At 35.7% G+C, this 27,621-nt stretch overlaps 1 protein-coding gene across 1 annotated transcript in view; it reads left to right on the top strand.

Moving 5' to 3' along the window:
- The window catches only part of WDR72 (WD repeat domain 72), a 129,418-nt gene that overhangs the window by 48,397 nt on the left and 53,400 nt on the right, over positions 1 to 27,621 (top strand). Inside the window, exons 14-16 of the mRNA XM_056347661.1 lie at positions 284 to 489; positions 20,296 to 21,116; positions 26,082 to 26,173. Of these exons, the coding sequence (XP_056203636.1) occupies positions 284 to 489; positions 20,296 to 21,116; positions 26,082 to 26,173 (1,119 nt within the window). The remainder of the gene's footprint in view (positions 1 to 283; positions 490 to 20,295; positions 21,117 to 26,081; positions 26,174 to 27,621) is intronic.

Below are 27,621 nucleotides of genomic sequence, written 5' to 3' on the forward strand. Positions count from 1 at the left end.
CACATTATTCAAAATACCTTAAGTTTCTTGTGGTCTGGATCTAAGGTATTTGCTGCAGTGATTTCTGTAGAAATTAAGCTTTATTTTTTTTAATGTAGTAATAAATTGTGTAAAACTACGTTTTTAAGGTCCAGAAAATGAGGAATTAGCTGTCTCATCTATAAATGTTTCACGATTTATCTGGTAATGTGAAACGTACTATGTTAATACTATAACAATTACATTGTAATATGAAATAGTGTAGTTCCTTGAAAAAATTACAGCTTCTGTTGTGTTTCTCTAGGCACATTGGAACGACATGAAACAGGTGAAACAGCAAAAGCAATTCTTACTTCCACTGAAGATTCAGAGGACTTAGTGGCAGATGCTTTGCTTCCTGTATCTCAGGAGTCAAAAAGAAATAAAAATGCTGGACAAAAGCACTCTAGCTCTTATAAGCATGGCATGGTCTTTTACAGTCTTACTCATAACGAAAAATCTTCAGATAAGGTAAGAATGAAGTGTAGAGCGTTTCTCAAGATCAATGAGTTGTGGTCCAAATTCTTTACCCTTTCACTTCACTAATGTGTAGTCCTGTGGAAGTGGTACGGAGGGTTGGTTTTCAGTTTGTAAATGCTTGTTCCAGCTGTCTCAGTTCTTACACCTTCAGCCCCATTTCATAGAACAAATGGGGAAGATGGGGGGGTGCGTTATGCAAGATCACTAGCAGATCATCTCAGAGATGTAGCACCCATAGTTAAACCCTATTTCCTTGTGCCCCTGGCTTATGACTGCATCTGTACCCTCAGAACAGTTGAACCCACCAGTTCAGATGTATGTCTTGAGAAAAAGCATATCATGGTACAATGCTACTGGCCTTTCTGTTATTGCTTTTCTATGAAACCACAGATTCCTGTTGTTGTTCAGTGCTAGTTTTTAATGGGTGGGTTGTTGGGGTTTTTTTTCTGTTTTCATAGAACAGAGTACAAGGGCCTTATATTTACACTGGGGCAGCAAAGCTGGTGATGGGTCTAGAGCACAAGTCTTACGAGGAGCTGCTGAGGGAACTGAGGTTGTTTAGTCTGGGGAAGAGGAGACTCGGGGGATCGTATTGCTCTCTACAGCTGCCTGAAAGGGGCTGTAGGCAGGTGGGAGCAGGTCTCTTCTCCCAGATAACTAGCAACAGGACAAGAGGAAACAGCCTCAAGTTGCACCAGGGGAGGTTTGGATTAGATATTAGGGGGAATTTCTTCACTGGAAGGGGTGGTCAAGGCTTGGAACAGGCTGCCTAGGGAGGAGGTGGAGGAATCACCATTCTTGGGCGTGTTTGAAAAAACACGTAGATGTGGCACTTAGGGACACGGTTCGGTGGTGGACTTGGCAGTCATGGGTGAATGGTTGGACTTGATCTTCAAAGGCCTTTTCTAACCTAAATGATTCTGTGATTCTATGATTTATATTAAGTGCAATTAAATTTGGTACTTTATTGATTAAAAAGAGAATGGCCATGTTCCTTATGAAATTCTGGGCTGCAAATAGGTATGAAGTCTTCAGGAGAGATTTGGCCAGGCATTGTACTTAGCTTTATCTAGCAATTTTTTTACAGAAGTCATTTAACCAAATAATTATGATTGATGGAAAAAGATATACTCTTTGTTTTGAAAAAAACAATAGAGGGAAATACCATTTTGAAACTAGTCTTAATGTGCTGTTAAAGTTGAGAAAATGAGTACAGGAACACTATATAATGAGAAGTAAGGTTGGAAGTGCCATAGTCATTCTGTTTGCTTGTGGCTTAGATATACCTGTATTTTTATCAGTTATTTATAGATAAGTAAAAAGCTGGTATCTGCTAAACGTAAAACCAGTTATTAAAACTGCCTCAAATTTAATCCAATCTCAAACTCATTGAGGAAGATAGTACCTTATTCAGGTTGGAAGGATAATAGTATGTACATTTTTCTGAAAACCCAGTTTGTGCATCAGGAGTGAATATATTCACTGAGCTCTTGATATGAATGTATCTTAAGAATAGGCCCTCGATGTTGCTCGTTCATGTTTACCACTTTTTAATTAATGGGGTTTGGGAATTCCATTCTTTGCAATAAACAGAGGAAGTCATATCTGCTGTTCCTCAACCCTGTATGTAGATAAATACCTTCCCATAAGTATGTGAAGATGAAAAATGCTTTCCCTCAACTCACATGTGGAAACAGCCTTCAAAATATCACTAGCCTTTTTCTGGCTTTATTAATTATGGTAAATGAAATATTGGGTATTCCAAAATTCTGTCTGATGAAGTACAGCTTAATCCAAGTCCTCATTCTTGAATTTTCTGGTAGTCGTCTTTATTGTAGCTACAAATTTACATAAAAATTTGAGTTTATAATGATTGCTGTTTAACTCTTAATGTTTCTTTGACCTTTTACTAACCATAGTCTGATTTCTAAAGTTCTTTTTGATCCCCTTTTCTGAAAAGTCTTATTAGAGCGTAATCCTGATGAGCATGTTGTGGGGCAGATGGTGCACTAGTTGGCCATTGACACAGAATCTGATCTCACTCTTTATTAAAAGGAATAGTTTCTTGCCTTTTTAAAGAGGAACAACAGCAACAGCAGTTGTGTTTGGAGTGTAGTTTTGGTCATAGCTATTAAACTGAAAATTGCATGGATTTAACAAAGTGGCTGGAAAGAAAATGTCCTGCTCATGGAATATGGGAAAGTAGTTTTTGGTAAATTTTCAAGTCTGGAGTTTAGCTTTGGGAATTATCATGATAATATCACAAGTAATAATAAGTAATATCACAATAGGAGACAGGGGAGTTTTAATAATAATTTACAGCAGTTTTCTTGATCAGACATACATCTGGCTGCTCTCTCAATAAAACATTCTATTTTCTTATTTAAACAGTGTTCGTTAATTATCTTGTCCCAATGAAAACTTTTTATTGAGAGAATATTTTTTGGTCTCTTAGGCTTACCTATGACTTTCAAAATATGCTTTTTTATTTTACCTTTTTGTCATTATAGACCTGTTATTTAAGTCTAGTTTCCGAACAAGTGAAGTTCTATACTTGAGAAACCACTTTTCATTCATCAAAAATCTGTCATCCATTACATCCAGCTTTCCATCCCCATTAGAGTAGATTCTGTAGATTGGTGTGGAAGATGCTAGAGGCTAAATGTATAGGACGTAGCTGAACGTGAGAAGAATATAACTGTGGTGGTCCCCTTAATGCTTATTCCAGAAACCCAATGTGGGCTACACAAAATAAGGGTGGAGCTCTGCAACTTTTTTTAACACTCTTTTGTTACTGCTGAAATGAAGGCTTGTTATGAAGTCCACTGTGTTTTTTAGTTCTTATGCAGGAAGCTGCTTTTAGTTTTTACAGAGTGCCATATTGACTCATTTGGGTCATTGTATTTTAGCATCTTGAAATAGTCTTTTGAAATCCAGGTCTCATTGAGTTAGTGACAGTTCTGTGGGTACGAGTTCAACATCCCATACCATGTTAATAAGTGTATAATGACCACACAGACGAAACTATTGCAAAACTTTCAGATTATCAAAAGGTTTTAGTATGTTGTATACCATGACTATTTCATTATCAGTTTGCTGCTTTAGCCAATCGTGTATTAGGAATTTAACAACACACTGAATTGTTAATAACACTTCCATTTAAAAAAAAAAAACAAAAAACAAAAAACAAAAAACAAACAAACAAAAAAAAACCCCAAACAAACACACACACACCAAAGTGGTAAATTTTAGCCTCTTTTTAAGAATTCAATTCCAGATTTGTTAGTATTGCACTTGAGTGATCCTTATTTTGTACATGGGATGATCCATATGAAGATCACAAGTAAGATTCAGCTTTTTTTCTTAATATTCATTATTGCATTCTTTTATCATTGATATTTAAGTCAAAATAACATTTGCAAAGTAATGATGTCTTTTTACTCCCTCCTAAGAAGAAAAAAGAAAAATATCCTCACATAGCGGTTTATCTTCAAAGGCTTTCTTTCAAAACATTTGTCATCATGTAAATCACAGATACAAAAGCAGAATGCTTTGATTTCATGGTGTTTTGACCATTTTAATTCTTTTATTGTGCTACACGTGCCAGTGGGAGTACCAATAACAGATGAGTGTGACAAACGCAGTTAACACAAGATCCATATTAATGTTGTCAAATTCCCTTGATATATTTAAACAGATTTTAATTATTTTCAATGTCAGAAGACCCAAAATATATTGCTTAATAGTTCTTCAAGAAAGCTTTACTTAATATGTGAATGTAAAACCTCTCATAAAAATGAAACTTTTATATTGGCCTTAGTCATTGACATAGGGTATTCATCAAGTCAGCAATTTGTGTGGCAAAGTGCCATTTGAATAGTGTATTGTTAGAATACTTATGGTCCACTTGACAAGGGCTCTTGCTGTAAATAGTGCAATTTGACTCCAGCTGTTAAAGAGTGGCTTTGACAGCAGCCAAATAGAATGGAGATGCTTTACTGCACTGCAGAAAAATCAATATTGGGTTCTTGTTCATAGTAACCTGTTTTTTCTTTTTTTGCAGTTTTATACAAGACTATCTAGAGTTCATTTGTGGAAGTTTAAATATTATTTTAAAAGTGGATCTGTTTTATTTTCAGATTCATGTCAGCAATGAATGATGCTTGTGTTTAGTAAAAGAAAAAAAAGACAGTACTTTGTGGATATACATAAACAGTGTGGTAATGCAGCATTATTTCAACTCTCAGCTTGTATGGATGGATATTAGGATGTGGCTGCATAAGTTATGTAACTAATGACAAAAAATGGCCTTTCCTTCCTCTCTGTATTTTTTTCTTTTTGTAGTGCTACTGTAGTATCCTTGTCAATTTTCGAAGCATAGGGATTTTTAAAGCAGATTTCTTTGTTGTTCTCCCTGTAACAACCCCCACAGATGTTGACAATCTGTAGTGCCATTGTAGATTTTCCTGAAGCATAGTCTTGCTGGTGCTGAACAGTTTTCCAGCAGTATTCAGTGACACAGGGTTGCTATGATACCTGGCCAGTAGCAATAGGTATTGAATCACTGGTCTTAATTACAATAGACTACCCGCTAGATTGTGTGCTCATGGTGTTTATGTGGAACTAGCTCTTATTATACCTTTAAGTCATAGTTCTATTTGAAAATGGAGCTGTGTGAAAAGCTGGTTGAAAAAAAAATTAAAATGCTTCAGTGCATCATATGATGATTTCATTGATGCACATAAAAAGCTGGATATGTCTGGGAGTTGTTTTCCTGATGTTCCAGAAACCTTTCATGTTTAAAAGTTTCCTAGATTTTCAGCTTGACTAATTTGGATATAAATCTGTGTTTATCATGCACTGATATTTCTAGTGATTTCAATAATGTAATTAGAGCTGCTTCTGGGTAAAAGTGTTGGAGGAAGAACAGCTTCTAAAATTTGTGCAATAATTGCTAAACCTTGAACTGTTGAATTATACTACTGAAGAGCTAGACCAGTAAAGGGAAATTTTTAGTGTGTATAAGGCAAACAAGATAAAGATGAGGGGGGGGATGTATTTATTTATATATGAACTTTTTTAGGATTGTTAAATATATTTATTTATTGATATATTCACTTGACAGTTTCTTAAAATACTGTTCTTTCAGCATTAATGTATGGTGCAGAAGGTAGAGTCAAAATATCTAAATAAAGGTTTACGCAAGATCTGTAAAAGTTTGGATTTATGCAGCTATTAGAAACAATTATGACCAGCTTAGCTAAGTACCAGATACTATAGAACTTGTAAATGCATTTAAAATTGACATACCTAGTATTACTTTCTCTAAAGAACTTATTATTCACTTATGTAATAGCAAAAAGTATGTAAAGGCAAGATGCTTGTGAAACAGAGATATTTTCTTAGTAGAAAGGCCAAAGTTTATATTTTTGTAGTTGCTTAAATTGAGAAACAAGAGTGTACAGAAATATATACTTTGTTACATTGCTGCACAGAATGTGTAAAAGACAAATGAGAACTGTAGGACAGTAACAGTTATTTGTTTTAGTATAGTAAAGGATGCAATTTGAAAACAAAATTGTTATTGGAAGCTTGGAAAATCACTGCTAGTTAAATATTACTGATGGAAAAATTGATAGAAAAAGGGAAGTAAGTTACAAGCACAAATACCAAATAATACTTATCAAATATGAAATCAGGACTGGTACCATTAGCAATGGTATGCTAGATGTGGATTTCTTTTATTTTTTGCCTTTTCTAATATTTAGACTATTATTATGAGGAATTAGAAATCCTGATAATTTGAATGAAGTGGATTATTAAGAACAAAGCAAAACATTACTAGAATATTTCTCCTAAAAGTTGATAATCTTTGTTATTGCTGCCAGGGTATTTCTGTTTTTACTGGGACTAGTGTTCAGAAGCTATATTTAGTAGTGTATTAATAAAGTGCAATAGGGAAATGAGTGAAGAAACAAAGGCGTGTGTGTATATATTTATTTCCTGTAACTCAGATGCAAAGCATTTCGTACTACAAATTTCCTGTGAAATTTCACAATGTAATATTTTATCAAGGGACTAAGGTAGCAATATAACTACAGTGAAGTTGTAACTTTAGAGTTATGAGATAAATTGTTACCAGTTAAAAGGCATCATGATCCTGAGAGAAATTGATAGCTTGAACCACATGTCAGCTTTGCTGAAAGTTACTGCAGTTTTATGAGTTGCTCCACCAAGTCAAGAATTGGTTGATTTCAGTGTTTTCTCCATTGATTGCCTGACAGCAAAAAGCTGCCATTGTGGTATTGTAGCACATTTCACTCTTGCAGATGTGGATAGTAAGTAACACAGGCTGACAGAACTATGAGAATAAGCCCTAAGTATTTATTTCAACACTTTGGACACGGTTTCTATATACATCTATAAACTTTTTTTCTCTGTTGTTATACTCAAGGTGACTGACTTAAAATTTGTTTTCCCTGCCAAGACAACTAATTGGAACCTGTGCTAAAGCTAAAGAAGGTGCTACAGTGTCCTACTAGAAATAATTCTAAGGTCAATATCGCTAGTCCTTGTGAAGTATTTCATATTGAAGGACCATTTATTGAAACTAAACTAGCTGTTGCTGTTGTCATCTTTGTCTTCTCCAACACGTCAGCTATCATGCTGCAGTTCCCTTTCTTTGTCCCTTGGAAACTGTAGCAAAGTTTATATTTTGTTTTTTAGGGATGTACCTTCATGGATGGAAACACACGGTTTCTGTCTTACTGAAGTTCTGTTCATGATGTCTTACTCTCCACTTATGACTGTTTCTTTTAGCTCTGTGTGTGGAGTTGTATACTGTTTGAATTTTCCTGTTTTCCACTTTACCTTTACTACTTTCTGGTCCCTAAGATGGAATTCCTTATGTAGATCAGTCTCATTGATTTTCTTTGTAAGCGCTCTATCTAATTCTAATAATTCTACAATAAGCTATCTTTATATTTTCATGTTGTCCAGTGATGATCTTGAGAATTCTTCACTATTCATGACAGGAGGATGGTAGAATCTTTACACTTGTGATAATCATCTTTTCTATTCTAAACATTAAGTTCTTGGCCTCATATAGTTTAATTAGTATTATTTTAGTGAAGTATCAACAGGAATTCAGATCTTTGAGAATTTCCTAGGTGTCCACCTCACACACCTATAAAAAAAAAAAAAAAAAAAAAGAGCAGCAACTTTTTCAGAAATACATTGGCACCTTAAATGCAATTATAGAACTAGGTGTTGCAACACCTAACCTTACTCTGCAAAAGAAAGGCTCACTTTCTGCTAGCTTCCTTCTGGCAACTAATTGAATCTCTTGTCTCTGTTAAATATCAGAAATAAAATACTAAGGTAAACTGTGGTTAAGTTTAAAACAAAGCAACAGCAGTGGTTGTGTTTCCATTCTCCTAACATGTTTTTCTACATATTAATACTCAAACCTTAATTTGTTCTGGTGGTCACATTTGGTTCTTGCAGTACTTATGGGAAAGGATGAATCATCCAGCCAGATAGATTGAGTTTGCTTGTTTGCAAATAGTGTCCTTATAGAAGCCTGTGCATCGCTACTGCCTTCAGGAGGATTGAACAGCTTTCGATAAAAGAACAGTTTGAAATCTATGGGTAGAGACTTCACCACTTGTCCTGATACATCCTAGAATGGTACAGCATCTGAAGAGAGTCCAGCTTGACTGTTCCTGAGTTTTCAAGACTGGCGTTTTCTAGGACAGACAGGATTTTAATATCTAAGAAACTAATCCACAGGTTTTTTGTTCTTTAGTAGATTGTCACTTAGGATTTGATTTAGTAATTTTTATGTAGATAAATGTTATGAGTGAGACTCTTATAATTTGATATGGGAAATGCACTATCAGAGCAGCCCAGGGCAAATGTTTCAGTTGGAGTCAGCAGCCAGCCATGAGTTGGTAACTTAATTTTTATATACATCAATCCTTCTTAGGACAAAGCAATATTCTCCTGCTTTTATCCTCCTTCTAAGGTCATGTTGGCAGTATCTCTGTGTTCAGCATTATTCTCACAGATATTTGGATGTTCATTCATCCAGTAAATTGTTCAGTGTACTAATTCTTAGATCCATGAGTCACTAGTCTGTGTTTTGTGGATTGCTATAGCATTGTTTGTCCAGCTGATGGTCTAGGAAACAGGAGATGTTCCACCTTACGGCTTACTCAGCATCCTAAGTGCTGAGTAAGGTTGAAAATGTTTTGGCTACCACCAGTCGCTAGGCCCTATATATTTCTAAAGATACGGTTCTTTCTATGCTTTCTATAATAAAACTGTTAGAAGAGACTGTCAAAGGTATTGTGTTTAGAATTGCCTTTCTGATAGTGTGCCCAGACAGGTAGTGATACTAATTCTAGTGCAAAGCAAAAGTTTTCTGTATAAAGTTATCTATATATTATATATATTTATTGAAGTATTTTCCGGGGGGGGGCGGGGAGTAGACTTCGCTCCTGCAGTTGAGAACTAACTTGAAGAATATTCCGTGGCATGTGGAATATTAGGGAGCACGTGAACATAGGTGGCATGTGAGAGCAAACTGGGGTACCACCACTGACTCCAGGATTTTTACACTTAGTTCTTTGTATGTGAGTACTGAGGCTTAGAAAGGGTAAACGAATAAGCTTTACTTACCAGCTACTCTTTGATATTGTGTTACGATTTGTCTGAAAGATCTTTTATATATACACTTGCATTAAATCCAATGAAAAATTAAAGTTGAATATTTGTGAATGGAGAGACAGACAGTGTGGACATGAAAACAAAATGTGAGAAACATTTAATTTTCATACCAGGTCCTTACATTGAGCAATGGATGTGTTAGTAATTCTCCCTGAACAATTAAAAACTTCTTGTGCCCAGAAGATCCATCTGGCCAACAGTCTGCCTGATGGTGACCTTCCATACAAGATAAGAAGGGGAGGTTTATCCAGTTGTTTTGTCTTATTCATCACACAACTAGAGGTTGATGATTCCTTGGCTTAACTACTTACATTGTGCCACAGACTCATCAGGAGTGATGCCGCAATTACTGTTCAGAGTGCTGCAAAGATAGTAACGTTCTCCACTGAGACTAAAAAAGAATGAAAGCAGAAAGATTATAGTGTTAGAAGTAAAGAAGCTGACTCTGCTTATGTTGCAGTTAAATGAATAGACAAATGTTGATGATGCCAACTCAAAAAATATTGTAGCCTTTTATCTATGGGAGATGGATTCTTAGGAGAATCTGGGCATCTTCAGTAATATGGCCAGAGTTGTTGTAATGACTAATGAAAGTCATGTAAGGCAAGTTCAAAGTAGTTTCTTTAAACTAGTTCATATGGGAGAACTCATCATGAATTGACACCTTTGTTTGGGACTGATTTGTCCAAATGAAGAAGCCTCAGGTCAAGCATAGGTGGCATGTGAGAGCAAACTGGGGTACCACCGCTGACTCCAGGATTTTTACACTTGGTTCTTTATATGTGAGTACTGAGGCTTAGAAAGGGTAAATGAATAAGAAAAAAGTTCTAAACGCCCCCCTCAAGGGGATCCTCTGTCCTGTGACTACATGAAGTGTCTGAAGGTAAGGAATATGAATGACCTTGGTATAGTAACACCTTTACTCTGTATGATCCTCACCCTATGCATAAGGCCAGCATTGCTTTGGAGAGGGTAGGCCTGACCTGTCTGCCTGCTTTGGGAGGCTATGGATACTTTTAGTGACAGGAGCTGTTCACGTGCTCCCTGAATTCAAAGCTCCAGGAAGCAGGCAGGAATTAGACTCAGGAGCGTGCATATGTGGATTGCCGATAGGAGCTGTTAGTTTAGAAGGTGCATATGCTCTTTACAGGGAGATGAAAGTGTAGCTGGTAATTTACATCCTTTCTCCTATGCAGGTTCTTTTAGTGATGGTGCTTAAGAGCTTTTTTAATTATATACCTGCTGTTTGTAACTATTTTTAACTAAATGCATGTTTGCACATATCCTGGATTGTTCATCCTTTCAGCTGAGCAAGAGTATGAGAGAGCTGTGTATTTGCATCTAACAGTGGGATCATTGTTAGTAAGATTGTTCTGCATTGCGGGTTGAGTTGGGATGATATTAGAATGAAGGACTAAAAAATGTTTTGGGGAGGTATTCCTATGAAACATCCATGACATCCTGTACAGAGATACAGATCATAATTTTACCTCTTGAGAATTTATTCTTCTGAAAACCATGCCAGGCTTTAAAAAAAGAAAAAAGTATCCCATGGTTTTATCCAATTTAAGAGATTTTCAACCCTAAATCTAGTTAAGCCTGTAAAACATTTGTTACTTAAGGTTATGAACTTAACAAGGGAGGTTTGCTGATGTGATTTAGCTCAGACAAAAGACTGTTTGATGTTATTGTTGAACAATAGATTATTTTGCAGTTACAAACACAAAATGTGGTCTTGCGATCACATTTATATCTAATTATTACCAGTTCTTCAAGCATCACCTAGGGAATTTGAAGCTTTCTCCTATGTGGTGTATGGCTAAAATTTTGGTGCAATAATTTAGAGTAAGGGCTTTTACAGAAACTTAGGGGAACTTGAAATGAAGGTCTAAGCCTTCTCTGATGGCTCTGTAGTATCCAAATGTTTCAGTATTCTTCCAAAGAATGGTCTGTTTGATCATGTGCTATATACTGCTCTGACTGACTGTCATGGTAAAAGGCTATATTAAATTTTCTTCTTGCTTGTCTTTTAATCATTAAAGTAATTAAATCAGGCTTTCTAAATTCAGAAATGACTTTGTACTAACTAAACATCTAACTTGTAGCAAGTTCTTAGTTTTATCTGTAGAAGCTACAACAAAAAAAAAATGCAATTTCCTAGTAGATAAAGGTGTTGTGTTCACGGTATAAGTTTAAGATGTACTATTTGAAATCTGAGATTTTTGTGGAACTTGCTAACAATATTTTATGCTCATAAACCAGTTTGAAGCCCCAACACAATTTCATTTATCTTTATATTCTAAGCTTTATAGAGTCTGCAAAAGTGTCCATCTGTTCAGCTGAGATTGCTTCAAATAGTGAGTGGTCAGAGAGACTTAGCTGATAAAGGTCAAAGGAGCCTCTTGACCCTGTGATACTTGCCAAAGCAATTGGAGCATAGGGACTGATATACAGTTAGATATAGCTTGCTAACGCGATCTCCACTTTAATTGGTAATGATAGCAGGAATACACAGTAAAGTCATTGCTGAAAGAAAACAAAAAGTATCCAATATAGTAATTTATTACCAGTCAGTGGGTTTCACACACTAGGTTGTTTTACCCCTGCAGTGGTCAGAGAAAGCAAAAAGGTACTCTAACACTTAACTGAAAATGGATGCCCTGCTGCTATCAGAGATGCATGGTGGTCAAATGATTGCCTGTGCCATTAGCTTGGTAATGTTTTCTCTATTGTAAACTCAGCTCCCCATGTTCTTCCTGTGCATCAGCTGCAGATTGAAGGCTTTCTCGTTTGTCTTCTATTTGTGCTGCCAATCATCAAGCTGCTGTCCACCAAGCACGTTTCAAGGAGGCAATTTTTTTTTTACTACTATCGACTACCATCTTTAGCAACTGAGGGCTCAGAGGATTTAGAAATGAATTTAATGCTTTAATTTACACCGTGCCAGCCATTTTGTGCATTGTTTATGTATTTGTTTTCTGAGACAATTCCAGGTTTCATATTTTGCAAAACTGTCTGAGATGGCACCTGCAAAGATGTACCCAAACCATAATTGTTTTTCTTATGTATGTTATATGTAATGGTACTATTTCTTCTGAGAAGGTTAAAGAGAAAAAATGTCTAAGCAAGTAAAGACATTTACTAAGCTATTCTGTATTTTAAAAAAAGCAAACCCAACCCAAACCAAACCAAACACAGTAACTCTTCCTACCATCAAGGATAAAGCATTGTGGAGAACAGAACAGAGCTGTCATTGGCAATGTAAGTTAATGCTTAAGACCTCTAGGTGTGGTAGCCATGCTTTGGTTAAAACAGTTCTTCCAGATCCATGAAGTCATAATGTAAGAGACGGGATAGGAGTAGCTAAATGACTTTTATAAGCAGCTGTGTGACATGCTTGTTTTCTGTGAGCCTAGAGCCAGGCCAATGATGAGATGTGATTCTGAGAAAAGCTGTGAGCTCTGAACTTCTAGTGATGTCCCAATGACTGGCATGATCAATAAACAGAAGATTCTTAGTCCTCAACACATTTTAATTGGCAAATTCTACTCCTCCACCCTCCTCTTTTCATTTCTGTAACCGAGTGGTTTTTTTTAAAAAAAATCCTATTTATTGCCAATATTATTGATTGCCACAGAGTTAATGAACAGTAATTGATTCAAACATGTAAATACTCTTTAAAGTTTCTATTTTCTTTGTAGTATAATTAAAGGCCAGATTACAGCAAAGACAGATGACAAAAATAAGTGTTAATTTCCTTGAAATAAGCATATTGAAATTGTATTCTCAGACTTCATTGTGATATTTCAGAAACTGTCATATTGAGGAACTTCTTAAAGACTATAAGATGCAGTTATTTTAATGATTCTATATTAGGTTTCGCTTAAAAATTCTTGTTTGAAAGGGTGAAGTACATGTACTTTGTTCATAGGATGTCTTCACTGAATACACATGAACAGACAGTAGGATGGTGGTATTGTACTGATTAAATTAGCAGATTTCTTTATAGTAAGTAAATTTTGGCAATGAACTAATTTTTCAGAGGAAATCTTTCTTATCTGACAGGCTTTTATCATGTGCTGAAGTACACTATTGTATTGGGCCTGTGTTAAAACTCAGTCTAATGACTGTCAAAATAGAAAGGTATGAATCTGCCAAAAAACCTCAGACAAATAAGAGAGAAAATCCCATGCATGCGCACACACACACAAAAAATCAGCAGCATTGCAGCTTCTGTTAATGAAAGAATCTTCCAGTGTCCTTTGATAACACTTCCATTAAGCCACCTTCACCCTCCCTCAAATCTAACTAAAATTTCACCTAAAAGTAAGTTGTTCAATTTTTGTCTTACACTTTCCTGAGCATTAAGTAGTGGATAAAGAAGGGGACAAATCTTTTTTCTAACTTGTGTAGTGTTAATGGATCAAAATACTTTGTCTCACAAGAGAAAGCTCAAAGGAACACAATTAAACCCCTTGAATGCTACGTAGTTTAAAAAATTATTAGAATCAGCAGAATAGCTCACATTTATGCTTTATACAGCATGCTTAATTCTCCAGGCACTGGCAACTTTGGGGTCTATTTTGTGTCACTTTTATCCTGTTATGTTTTGGGATAAAGTGAGAACACAATAGATAAGTAAGGCCAAAAGTCTGTAAGAAAAAATCATGCTTAATGCTGCAGGACTTGTTTTATGTAGAAGTTGATACTACCCATACTGTACGAACTGAGCAATTTATTTTCAGTGGTATCAAAGTGACATCTAGGTATATTTTGAGTCTGGTTTGCCTTCTGAATATCTACCATGTGATTTTGCCACTTTATTTCCTTTATGTAAAATGGTGTCAAGACCATTCTTGTCAAATCTGTTTTTAGCACAAAACCCACAATACGATGCATCTGGTAAAGAAAGCGGGTGTGTGGAGAAAGTACATACATATGAGGAGCCGAAACAGTATGGGAATCCCTGCGAGCTAATGGAAGTGTGTATTTTAAGTGGAATAGCGTTCCTGGAACAAGTTGTATCCCAGTGGAAAAAGGCCTTTAGGGATGAGAAGGCAACTAAGTAAAATAACACTTGAATTGTACTTCCCATGAAATTTTTATGTGATATGTCTGTCTTAAACCTGTTAAAGATAATGGCATAGGTTGATGTATTTGGGGGCCGCAGTAAGGACAGCCCCCTGCCTTCCCCTTTCCATAGACATGGGTAAATTTTCCCTTCAGTGCTAAGGTGGTTTGGTAAAGATGTGTAAAGGGAGAAGAGGAGAGGGAGAAGAACAGGCTTGTTAGTTGTGGAGCAGCAATGAATTCTATGCCAGAATAAATCAATTAAAGTGAGTCTTCAAAGTCTGTCGCTCCAGCTTTAAGTTTGCTGTCCCATCCTTTAAGAAGAATGTGAAGGTCCTTGAATGCATCCAGAGGAGGGCAACAAAGCTGGGGAAAGGGCTGGAAGGAATGTCCTGGATCTTGCTTTTTCCTGAAGGTAGAAAACTTGTTCAGCTGTGGGTCAGTCAGAGATATGATGCACAAGATGTTTGTGAGTCTCAGGGTATAATTTTCGTCTGTAGCCAGACCTCTTGCTGCTTTAAAGTTTGCAGGTGAAGGCCTCCTAGGGAGCCTTATCAAGCAGTGCACATCTGTCCAAGCAATACAAATATTCGAACTTCCAGTTGTTAAGTGGGAATGTTGTCAGCACCCAAATGGCTTTATTTTGAACAAAGGTCTAGCCTTGTTACTAAAGTATTCGGCTTCAAACTGTGATTTGCTAATTAAAAAAACCAGTAGGCTATTTTACTTAGAGATTTGGAAAAGTTTAAATTGAGATCTAATTGATAATTACAGTAACTTCCTGAGATATACTTACTAGTTGGTTTTTTTTGTTAGGGACTAGCCAATATTTTAATGTGCTATTAGATTAATTTTGAGTTAATACATGCATACACAAAAGTGCTTCCTATTTATTAGTTTCCAGCAAAAGTAAGTAATAAAGCTGTATCATGACAATAAACACCTGGATTTAGCCCTGAGCATGGAAATTTTTACACTTTATGAAAACATGACTTATTACTAAAGTTTTTTTTCTTGACTGACATACACGTCCTTCCCAGTAGCTCCTTGTTAGACTTACCACTAGTGATGCACAAAAAAATAGAGGTAGCACGTTCTACTAGTTTTCAAAATTGAACTACAGCAGAGGACCTTAACATTTATAGCCATTTTAGATTCATACATTTAGACAACACAAAAAGGGCAAAGATCATCTTTTAAAAATCTGGATAAAATGACTGAAGCTGTGAAAAGTCATACAGTTTAACCTCTCTATAATAACTTATTATTAAAGTATTAAAATATATGTTATTATATATAAAATAATATATATAATTATATAAATTAAAATGAATAACTGAAAAAGTCTTCCCACTTTTTCAGCTAATTAATAAAAGTAGATGGAATATTGGTGATCGGGGGGACCTGTTAGTAGAGGGAATCAGAAAGTTGGCCATGTCAGAAACAAAATTTAAAACTAGCAGTGATAAACTCTGATGGATGGCTCTATACTGTCTTTCAAAATGATAATCAAAATATGTAGGTTATGTTCAGTACGTCATAGTGTGGTGGTCATTTAATTTACAGAATTGAAGGAAGAATCTGTATTACTAAATTATTTTTGGACGTGATCATTTGAAATTCACTGGGAGAACAGTAAGGCTTGAATGGCCTGATACTTGGATGTATTCCCTTAAGCAGTTCATGTTTGCAAGACAATCCTGTGGTAAGAGTTGTGCAAAAATTGTCAGAAAAAAAACCAAAGGGATCTTTTCATTACTGAAGCCATCGTGTTGGCAACAGGAAGGCCTCAAAGTGGGACTGTGTGGTTCAGAGACAAGTCATGCTTTGCTATTGTTATTAGTCTGGTTTTTGACAAAGAGTTACTAAACCCTTAATGTGTGTACATTTGAAAAGAAAATAAGAATAATGGCAATATTTATCTGAATGTAGTAGGATTTACTGTTGTGAAATACTTCTGGAGAGTCAGAAAAGGCAGAGTACAGAATGTAAATATCTGTTAATCTGCTTTTTAGTAACACTCATCAAATGCTATTCCCAGCTCTAGTTCATGGTTAGTTTTATGGGTTTCCTTCCATTTTCTGTCATCTTCTGTTACAGAGAATAGCTTGTCCATATTTCCTAAATAGTGTTTTATGTCTAAAGCTTTAGATGTCCACCTTCCTTCAATGGAATGAAATGCCTATGGCACAGAGCTAAGATAACTTGGTAGATGCTTCTCGGATCAATGTCAATAAGCTTTCATATTGCCAATAAACATTTATTGTGGCTTCGCACACAGTAGTATCACCAGATGCCTCAACAGATTGACATTGTCACGGTATTCTCCTTTGTTTGGATGGTGATTTTCCTAAAGGTTCCTAAATGTTAATCAACCAAATTTAAATGTATAGAATAGAGAGAATGAAAATATTTCTATTAATGTTAAAGCTAGCTTGTGAATTCCAGTGTTTGCATTTCATGGGGTTCTTTCTATGTATTAGGAAACAGCATAATTAAAGATTAAATTAATCCTAGTGCTTAACTTCAATGTATTATTTTCTAAAAAGGAAAAAGGAAAGGGATAAAAAAAGACCTGAACAAGCAGTTATAATATCTTACTTTTGACTCCCTATGGAGATCTTTAAAAAAGATTATGTATTTAGCGTGCATCCTCATCTGTTGGCAGCATTGTTCTCTAAATAACAGAAAGCCAAATTATGTTGTTATCCAAAATTAAATAGTCAAATAATTTACAGGTTATAGAGAGTAATTTTTTTTCCTTGTGTTATTTGTAACTACAATGGTAACAGTTTAAAAACAGCTAATCCTATAAAGTCATAGTTTGTTACGTAAAAGGAGTTAGGTAAGGGGTGGTCTTGAATGCAGTGTTAACTCATCTTTCTCAAGTTAAAGCCATCTGCTGCCCTGTTTACAAACACTACTTGATGCTTTCTTTTAGGATTCAGCTATTTTCAACAGAAACAGTTCTTTGCTTTAGTGGAATATTTCTAATTATCACAAGAAAAATTAACGTAGTGATCTAGAAAAGTCTATATCACTTGTGATACGAAGCTGGCATAATTGTTTGCAAAAGTATCACTGGGCTGAATAGTTGCTACTTGGTACTATCTGCTTGTACATGCTTGCTTGTAAAGGTGAAATAGCTAAGACTGAACACGGTGCTGAGAGCAGAGGCTTGTGCAGGACAATGAAAACATACCAGTCATAAGCACTTAAAGAAAAGGGCAAAAGCATCAACGAGGAATTTCTCCTCTCTCACGTCTGCTGTTCCCCTAAAGGTAAAAGATACCTTTTTAATAGATACAGCAGGATACTGATATGAGATGTTGTGTCACAATCTCATAACTTTACCATTGGATGATCCTCCCATTACCTTTACGGAATGCTGCTTGCTAGTGCAGCACAGGGGTTCCTGTGAAAGTAAGTAGTTGCTCTTCTGCAAACTCACCTGGAGTCTCTCAGACAAAAAAAAAAATCAGTTTTGTCTTTATGATGGAAATTTATTGGTGTTTTCTTCAAGATTCAATTCTGTCATTTAGTTCAGTTTCTGATATGTTTAAGTTGCATGCAGAATAGGATTTTTGTTTCAAATTATAATTGGATATTTGTCATGGTTTTCCTCCTCAGAACATGAATTCTGAAATACTAGCAGTTTCATAAAAATATCAATGACATCAAAGTCTGCAGAGCAGGAGGTTCGATGAGGTGATGTACAGATATTCCTTCCAGTAAACATTTCTGTGATGTCTGTGATTCTACCTATAAAAAAAAAAAAAACAAAACCACAAAAAACCCCAAACAATTTTTGAAATTCATAATGGCCAGTCAACATTTACAAAATATTTCACTTTTTTGCTTAAAAGGAATTACTGCTCCAGACTTTATTTTACGTTTTAAAATGAAGCTAAAAACTAAAGTTGAGGAGGAAAATAAGTTTTATTGAAAGAAGGTTATCCTTTTAAAATCTGAATATTTGTCATTAACTGTAACTTGTAGCAGTATTATTGCAGACTTTTCCTTGGGCGGTACATAGGTTCAGTCCTTTAATAATAGAAAAAGGAGCAAGGAAGTAGCAAAAGAGGCTGATATGCTACTGTGCCTCCCCTGGTACACTTTTCCTGCTTTCTGAAGCCCGCAGAAGCTCTGTTGTAAATTCTGTTACACTGGGTATACACAGGCACAGAAAGTTGTATGGGGAGAAGGACAGCAAGAATATGAAATATTTTTTTTCTTAATTTCCAGATGTGTATTTCTCCTCAGAACTGTATGTTCTGATGTAATGCTGGAAATCCACTCTTGCAAGTGGATCTTAATTGGAATATGGAATCTGAGGTAACTTGCTGCATGTCCTCTCCCTAAGGATTCAGAAATTGGCTGGCATAGGCGGCCAAGACAGAATGTCTGTCCTGAAGTATTCATGGGAAACGAGGAGTGGGGGAAAAGCAAGTATGGCGTGTTTCTCATATAGAGAAATATCTCAAGGACTACAGGGCAGATTTTGGAATTTCCCCCTCTTGACTTTTTCATCCTTAGGCGCTTATTTCTGCCTGCATGTATCCTCCATTCACATGGATTTATATGAATATTTTTCTTTTTGTATTTATTCGTGTTCTCTCCTTTCCACAGGTTCCGCTTAGCAAGTATCTAATCTATAGAGGTTATGTCCTAGTAGAAAAGACTTTCTTATCTTAGTTTATCATCTCAAATATTGCATTCTTTTTGTAGGCTTAGACTATATTCTGTCTAAGATTCTAATGTCCAGGACAGTTTATTTTTGATGGGCATTTGTGGGGCAAGTTCTTCTGTGATATCTGTATAAGGAGCTGATTTTTAATGTGTCCAAAAACATTCCCCTCAGAAGTTTGTCACAGCATAGTACCAATCCTATGCCAAGGACACTGGCAAAATAAAATTATTTCTGATTCTAAAAGATGAAAGCTTTTATTCTGCATGGTGATTTATCATTTAACGAATGAAACTACAAGAGTAAAACTGAGTTTAAAAGAAAATTTAAGATTATTTTGACTATTTCCTCATGTTGATCAGCTGACACTATTATAGATCATCATCACTGGGTTACTGTTACTGTATTTTAACATGCCAGTTCAAAGTTGTGAGTAACTGTAGCTGTTCTCAGATCTTTTCAGACAGATTTTAGGAAAAACTACTTTCTTTGGGTATTAATTAACAGCAGTAAGCAGATGTGTATTTATACCAGCACAATTAACACTTTAGTATGTGGAACTGAAATGCTCTGCAAATCTTTAAAGCTGTTGAAGTATGGTGAATTCTAGAAAGATCCAGATTGGAAATAGGGGTGACATAAGGTGAAATCAGATGTTCACAAACATTGTAGTAGCTCTGTAGCCTTTTTCTTTCAATTATTTTCATCTATGGTAACTAATTTTGTAACTGGAGATGTAATTACTTGTGACTATAAGTTATTGTTGCTGATAAAGTATGTGTGACAGCTTAGAATTAAGTAACTTTAAGATAGTTTTGCGTATTTTGAAATGGGAAAAGGCATAGTCCCCATCTCAGGCACATACCAGATTGCTACAAGGCATATAGATTCTCAAGGCTTGCAAGAATTTTGCAGCATCATAGGATTTGTGTTTCCCTAGCTTTATTTTTGAAAAAAAGCTGTATTCTTCAAAACTTTCCTCTAAATATCTTCCAGCTTGAAATGAGACCTAGCAGAAGTAGTACCAGCCTAGAGTTTTAGCAAAGATGTATGCAATCTACAGTGTGGCTGTATAATTGAAGATGTTATAAGGAGCCTGTATTTTAGTGTTTACAGGGCTCTGTGTATCTTAAGCTATTAAAAAAAAAAAAAAGCTGAACTTTTTCTTTAGTAAGAAGTGAATATATAATCAAGTTGAAATGAATGGAGTTAATAGGTTTGGTCTGTTCCATAAGCAATTCTATGCTTATATCTTGAAAACTGCAAAACACTATGGATTTTTGTTTAGACACTTCATATTTTTCTTTCAGTTAACTGATACCAGCTGCATCTACCAGCCTTTTACTATTTTACCAGTTAAGACAAAATGGAGCAATGCAAACTTTCATATTCTCTTATTTGATCTGGAAAAACTTGAGGAGCTTCTGCTGTCATCTCAACTCAATGGATTAAAGTCATCGAATTCATTCCACAGCTATGACATTCTAGAAAGAGCCAAAAGTACTACTGAGAAAAGGGCGCTGACGTTAAAAAGAATTAAAACTGCTGGCTCCATATCTCCAGTGGATGGGCAAGTAGATACTGTTAGTTCAAACCAGGTCTGTAGGGATAATAGTGCAGCTAGGCCTTTGGAAGAAAGTGGTGGCATGAAAAGGCAAAAAAAAATGAAGAGTTCAAGAAAGATTAGAATGCAGCCATCAACTAACATTGATGTGAATGTCACCACTGATACAGCTAAACTGCTTTTGTCGTGTCTCTTACCGTGGGGTGTAGATAAAGAAATAGACAATCTTTGTGTTAGACGCTTAGATATCTTGATGCTTCAGTGTCCTGTTTCTTTTGGACTTGTGTCAAATGAAAACCACCTATCACTAATGTTGCCAGGATGGAAATGTACTGATTGTTGTGTGCTAGAAGAATGTGCAGTAATCAACTTGTTTTCAAAGAGAGTGCTTGATTTATCAAACAAGTACCTTGCTGCAACTGAAGGACAAACTGGCATGAAGGATGGACCCGAGAATAACGTTTATGGAACAAAGGGATTGGAAACAGTATTCTTCTTATTTAGCAGAATAGCTTTAATCAACAGGATAATTAACATACCTTCAACAATTACAGGTGAAATTGAGAGGTAAGAACCTTTTCATTATGAGTCTTTACTTCCTTTATAGTGGTTAAAAAGTGAAAAATGAGAATCAGACATTTCTCTTAAATACAGACTTTTGCAATGCAGTTTACGTTCTTTCTCTAGGGCTTTTTTCAGAGGATGTTCTTTGAACAAATGAAGACTGGGATAAAGTTAAGTGTTTTTATATTTTTCTATTTAGCAGATTAGAACTGATGCCAGAATGCTTTTTCAACAGAACAAGACCTGAAATTGTCCAGGTTCACACCCTGTTTTTCTGGAGATCACTCTTTTCCTCACAGTTTAAACTAAGTAGAATAATGAGGTCTGTTCAGGCACATTGGGAGGTGTGCATGAAGCACATTTGTGCTGTTTTAACTTCCCCTCTCTGTAAGCAATATAATTCCTTTACCGCGAAATCCTTGGCTTACTGATGATTAAAACATGAGACAAAACAAGTCTGTCCTGGTTATGCTATCTAAAAAGTACAATGCCCCCAGTAATAATGGCAGCTACTGGGAATGAATGCCTCATCAGTCCTTAGATTGTGAGAACCATCCCAAATAACATTTATGCTACTCAAAACAAATTTATTGACTAAATGCTTTTTTCAGCATTATAGGAAAAATAGCATGTGCAATGTTACTTGACCAAGCCAAATAGAACATACTAATCAGGCAATGCATATTGTCTACAGACTTTTGTTGTTCAGCAAACCTAGGTTGGTCTGTATTTAGCATTTTAGGGACAATTAACTTCAGTGTTGGTGATGCTATGGCCCTGAGGCAAGAAGGGGAACAAAGAATATTGATCCTGATGCTGCAAATACCTGTGCATCTTCCACAAAGCTCTAAGCATTCAGCATATCTCAAGAGATATGCACAATCCTGCAGGTCAAACACGTTTCTCAGTTACTTTTACTGCTAATCACATTGCTTACTGGTCCGTATTTGACACAAGCTTTTATATTAAAGGTTGTTTTCAGGATTCCAGCTTGAACATGAAGTCCTTTCGATGCAAGACAGGACTTTATGCTTGCATTGTGTCTTACAGTACTCTGTTGGAAAGACACTGTGTAATTGAAGTTAGTCATCATACCAGTATTGAACTTTTTTCCCAGACATACACATCCTGCTTTTGGAATATATCTCCCATAAAGTTATAAGTATTAAAGTTGTTGCAAGAAAAAATGCACATTTTTTTTTTTAAACTGTACTACAAATTTTTATTCAGGAAATGTAAAGCCATAAAAGCTAGCATCTCTTGTAGAACTATATATTTTTTTGTGCAAAAGATGGGAAAAAATTGCCATAAATTTTCATCACAAAAAGGCTATGAATTTTATTCAAAGACTCTGAAATGTTTTATTTGGGATTATGCCATGTTTTGGTTTAGATTGCCTTTTTTTCCAGAGCTGAAGACTATACTTATTTATAGATGTCTTGTAGCTAAGTTTTAGTTTGATGCCATTTGTGATGTTTTAACATGGGCTGCTGCCTCCTAATGGCCTCATTTGGATAAAAGCAGTTGAGCTGTATTGGTTCTCTTCTTGAATCTTTTTGTTTGTTTATGGGGTTTGGTGTTTTTTTTTGTTGTGGGTTTTAGTTTTGCTTTTTTTCCCAGAGCTCCATAGTTTCCTCTTGAGTTCTTAAGCAGCCACTGCTAGCGCTATGGGTCTGTACAGAGACAGCACACAGTTCTTCTTCCTGCACACACTTGCCTGCTTCTGAGGGTGTACTTTCTTCATCCTGCATCTCTTACACATTCAGAAAATAAACAGACAAATAGCTGCAATTTTTATGTTATTGAAGGTTAAATTGTTCTTTCATAGGGAACTTGATCAGAACTAGACTGTATTTGCTGTGTTTTATCAACACAGACTTCAGGTTTTAGTCACCTGGACATTTTCCTCTCTGCTGCGCTGGACAGGACATGGTTTTTTTTCTCATTATGGCTCTGTCCCGTAATAGCACAGAGTTTATCTTTTCCCCTACCCTCCAAGAACTGTTTCAGAACTTCAGACGTGTCAGTCATAATTAACTTTATTTTTTTCCCAATAAATAAAGGTAAGAGCAGTTGAGATATGTGAACAATTTTGTGCTGTTTTCTAACCTCTGTAAAACTGCATATGTCCCTCTGCAGTCAAGAACCATCATTTTCACATAGAATCAAAGTTGTGTGGGCAGAAACAACAAGCCAGCATTACTGTGTTAGCATTAGTGGGAGAAGTGGATTAAAGCCATGGGAAAGAATTTCAGTGCTTCAGACACTTAAAAAAATAAAATACTGATCTTTTTATTACATGATGTTTAGTACGTGTTGTACTTTCACGTGATAATATCATCGTGTCTGAGTATTAAGGCACGGTTTTGCTATCTGAAATTGCTATCTGAATGTATCCATACTTTCTGTATTGCCTCAAAACCAGTTATGTGTATGCAAAGTTATCTCCCTCTCTCCACCTAGGGAAAAAGCTCAGTTTCCTGTGAAATTCCCTGTACTTCTTCCCCAGTAATAAGCGTAGCATGAATAGGACTTGACCTGTTTGCCGCTATCTTAGGATTCAGCCATTTCACCTCTTCCTTTTGCAAGTAATTGGGGTCAGAATCAACTGTCGTGATCTGTGTTTATTCATTAACTCTTTTAATATGATTTATATATCTTTTTCACCACTTATTCTTTATTCAGGCTTTTCTTTCTTATGATGAGCTGTTAAAATAATGTACTTCTGCCTAATTAAAAGTTTGGAAGAAACCAAACAAATGTTTTGTCTGGTTTGCCTTCTAAATGAACAGTATGTAGCCAGATGTCTTGGGGCAGTTGGTTTAGCTAAAACTACTGCATGCTCAAGGAAAAAAACTACGTATTGAATTCTAATTCATCAGAGCATTCATGGAAGGAGTTAGTAAGACAGGTTTCACAGCTGGTAAGTGTCCTAGTCTCCTAAGTATTACTGCAGTACAGATAGCTCTTACTAATTCAGTTACTAATATGAAAGAGAAAATGCATTCTGATCTCCTCTCAGTAGCTTATTTGTCAGCAAAGCCATGAATGTTTCTCCATTTTGTGAAAGCTTACTTTCTATTAGTACAGTGGTACAAACTCCAAAGCTTTTAAACTTTTTAAATTTAAAACAGGAGAAAGAATATCTGAACAGATTATCCAGTGACTACAACACTTCACTTGCTTAATATGTATGGGGCTGACGTTCATATTCTGCCTACTTCGTTGGAGAATGGGCAGTGGCACAGTGTCTAGCTACTGGTTTAATAATTTTGCAGTTCCAGCTTTCTTCTGTTAATGCTGGCCCACTTTGCATGCAGCAATGAAATATTCATTGGGCTGTAAGGACAATCATTTTAGTGTCAGTCAGCTATGGCCTTGATCTGAGGAATGTGATGGTAAAGTTTAAATTGCTGCTCTTTGGCATATCCAATGATTTTGCTGTTACAAGAGAGTGAAAGGAATTTCTTTATTGTTAAATAAAATATATACATCGAATATTGAGAGTCAGAACTGGAAAAATGCATTTGTTCAATTCATAGACTATTGGGTATTTTTGGATGAGTCTAATATTCTCATTTTGGGCAGAAATTCTGTCTTTGTCACTATATATATTGTTCTACTTAAACCATGGGTTTGACAGATCATCATTTCCCAATGAAAAATATTTGATTGAAAAACTCTTGACTAGTTGCTATCACAAGTTTTCAGCTCATGGTTTGATAACTCAGTAAGTTTCAGGTTATAGTATTTCTGTGAACTATTAGCTATTTGATTGGATAAATAGACTCTGGAATGTGAAAACAGTGAACAGCGAATTACATTCTTGCAGCACACCTTATCAAACCAGTACTACTCTGTTTTTTCTGGGTTGTTTGTTTCTTTTTAAAGAAAGAAAAATCAATATTTTTTAACATAATTTGAACATCTCAACAAAAACATGTTCATAATCCAAAAAAAAAATCAAGTATGAAAAACATGGCTTTGGAAAAACTTGGACCTGAGTCTTTAAGCGGTTGTTTGTAAATGTGTTTGTACATCTGCTGAGGTTTTCACAACTTGACCCAGACTGTGAAAATCAAGGAACCTGCAGTAAAATGTGTCAGATTATAAAGTGGGACAGAAACAGGAAGAAGCTAGTAAGAAAAGATCTTCAAAGAATTTGTTTTCTCCTGCCATTTGAGATTCGGATCTGTAACTTAGAGCTCTCAAGCTGTAAGCTTTCAGAGATTTAGTATTGCAAGGCTTTTGAATGTTGTTACTTACTGTTGTTTGTAGTGAATTTGAAAGGTGAAATATATTATTTTTAAATGACAACTAAATATAGTCTGTTCAGGGTCACTACAGGAATGTATTTAAAAGAAACAGTTTAAACTAGTGGACGGGTTTGGAGAGGTTTTTCACTTCCTTTCCCCTCTATCCATATCTTTTGTCTTCAAGGGTTAGGTTGCCGAGTTCATCCATGACAAAGTACTGAAAAGCAGTAGATACACACACTAACTAGCCTCCTAAATTGTAACAGTCTACTGAAATCCCAAGTATTGCAATAATAATCTAAATTATTTACCACCATGGAATAATGGAAGCCTATAAAATAAAGCTGCGAGTTTCCCTTGAACTTTTTTCCAACATAATAGAAAACACAGCAAAAGTCCTTTGTGAAAATGTTTTGATTCAGTTCTTCGTCTGTGTCTTTGTTTATTTAATACAACGTAAAAGTAAACTATAGTAAGTTTTGAGCCAAATGTAAAGTCCCTGCATATAGATGGTACTTTTCAGTATTTGTGTACCTATGAATGTTTCAATACCAAGTTGTGGGCAAAAGAATGCAAGTGACTTTTGAAGAGAAGCTAAATTGTAGTTGATAGCAATTGATAGTAGAGTACCTACCTTAAAAAAACCTACCTTAAGACATAAGATTTTTGTAAGTACGTTCAGATTTTGTTTAATAATTTCATATCCTTTTAGTCCACAGAAACCAGAACCTCTATATGACAAGTGGCGAAATGTAGAAGCAGGAACACCTTCATTTCCCAGTTTTTATGGCGAGTTATCAAGCAGTAAGTATATGGAGGAGTGGCAATATTAGCTTCTAAATATTATTTTTTGCATGCTAAAATGCATCATTTAATTTCAATAATGAAAAAAAAAATCCCTATATTCTCTAGCTTTGAGCAGGTCCACTTTGCAAATACAGAATCTGGATTATTCTCTTGTTTTCTTTTGTGAATATCACAAAAGCATGTAAACAAAATGTTGATTATTACATAACACTGAAATCAAGGATATTTTTTCTGTGACAGCAATACATTGATCTGAGTTTCTAAACATGTTTTCTAGCAATCTGAAAAACAGAAATTTACTAAGACAAATACTGTTGCCTCCCCCCTCCCCTATCTCCCTCATCACCATTACATGCCTGTGCGATGATATATACGGCCCTTCAAGCAAACTGTTGCCTTAGTAATACAAGAGTCTTCTTGACTGTTCAATAATGCCCTTAGACTTTTGGCTTGGGGAAAGAATAAAGTAATCTTTTCACGTTAATGTCCCACAGGCAATTGTTCACCAGTCTTGGCTTTGCAAGCCAGTCTGAGTTTATGTTTACAGTATGTAAGTAACCAAAGAATGTTTAAATAAAACCCGGAACAGAATACGGCTCTTTGTCAGTATGCGTTAACTAACAAATATAGTGTTCCTGTTATAGGCTAGATCCTGTCTAGACTGATCACACAAATGCTTTCAAGTCAAGTCTTGACCCTCTGCTATGTAAATAGCCTTCATGTCCCTATCTAAAATCAGGTTTTAGTGTACCTTTTCTTCTGTTGCTCATATTCACCATAACTGTGGAATGGCTTGTTGGAAGAAAGATGGAACATAAGGTCAGGTGACAATAGAAAATAAGTAGGTGAAGGGTGGGGAAATGGTGTAGAGGTAACTAAAGTATTTGTGGACATAAAAATAGCTTTACTGAGTGACCTAAAACTTCTGAGGTAATGTAACTTGTATCCCGTATCTCCTATTTGCAAATTAAAATCTTCCGTAGGAATTGCAGCGCTCTCAGATGTTTTAGGAATGACCAGTTCTTTAGCATCGAGGACATACTGGACAGTAGAACAGGCAATGCTAAAACTTGATTCTGCTGATGTTTCTGGACTTTCTGTACATATTTACATGTGTGGAAAGAGATGGGAACAAAACCAAATTTAAATAGGAGGTTTTAATGCTTTTTTGCATACAGAGACATGAAACTTAAGTACTGCAACAGAGGACAAGGATAAATGATAGGTACCATGTTGGCTGTACTGTTCTTCATCAGCGGGCACACTTGCTGAAAGACTGTTTTGTGTTTAAACCAGAGTTAGCCTCAGGTTGGTTCTTGAATCAGTAAGAACTATAAAAGCTATTAATTCACATTGGCGTTGCTTGACTCTTTCCTCGCATCCAAGATTTTGGTGACCTGGTTCTGTCCCACAGGGGAAACTCAACTGTAAACTCAGTAGGTTCA

This window comes from Falco biarmicus, chromosome 7 (genome assembly GCF_023638135.1).
Source record: "Falco biarmicus isolate bFalBia1 chromosome 7, bFalBia1.pri, whole genome shotgun sequence".
Lineage (NCBI taxonomy): Eukaryota > Metazoa > Chordata > Aves > Falconiformes > Falconidae > Falco > Falco biarmicus.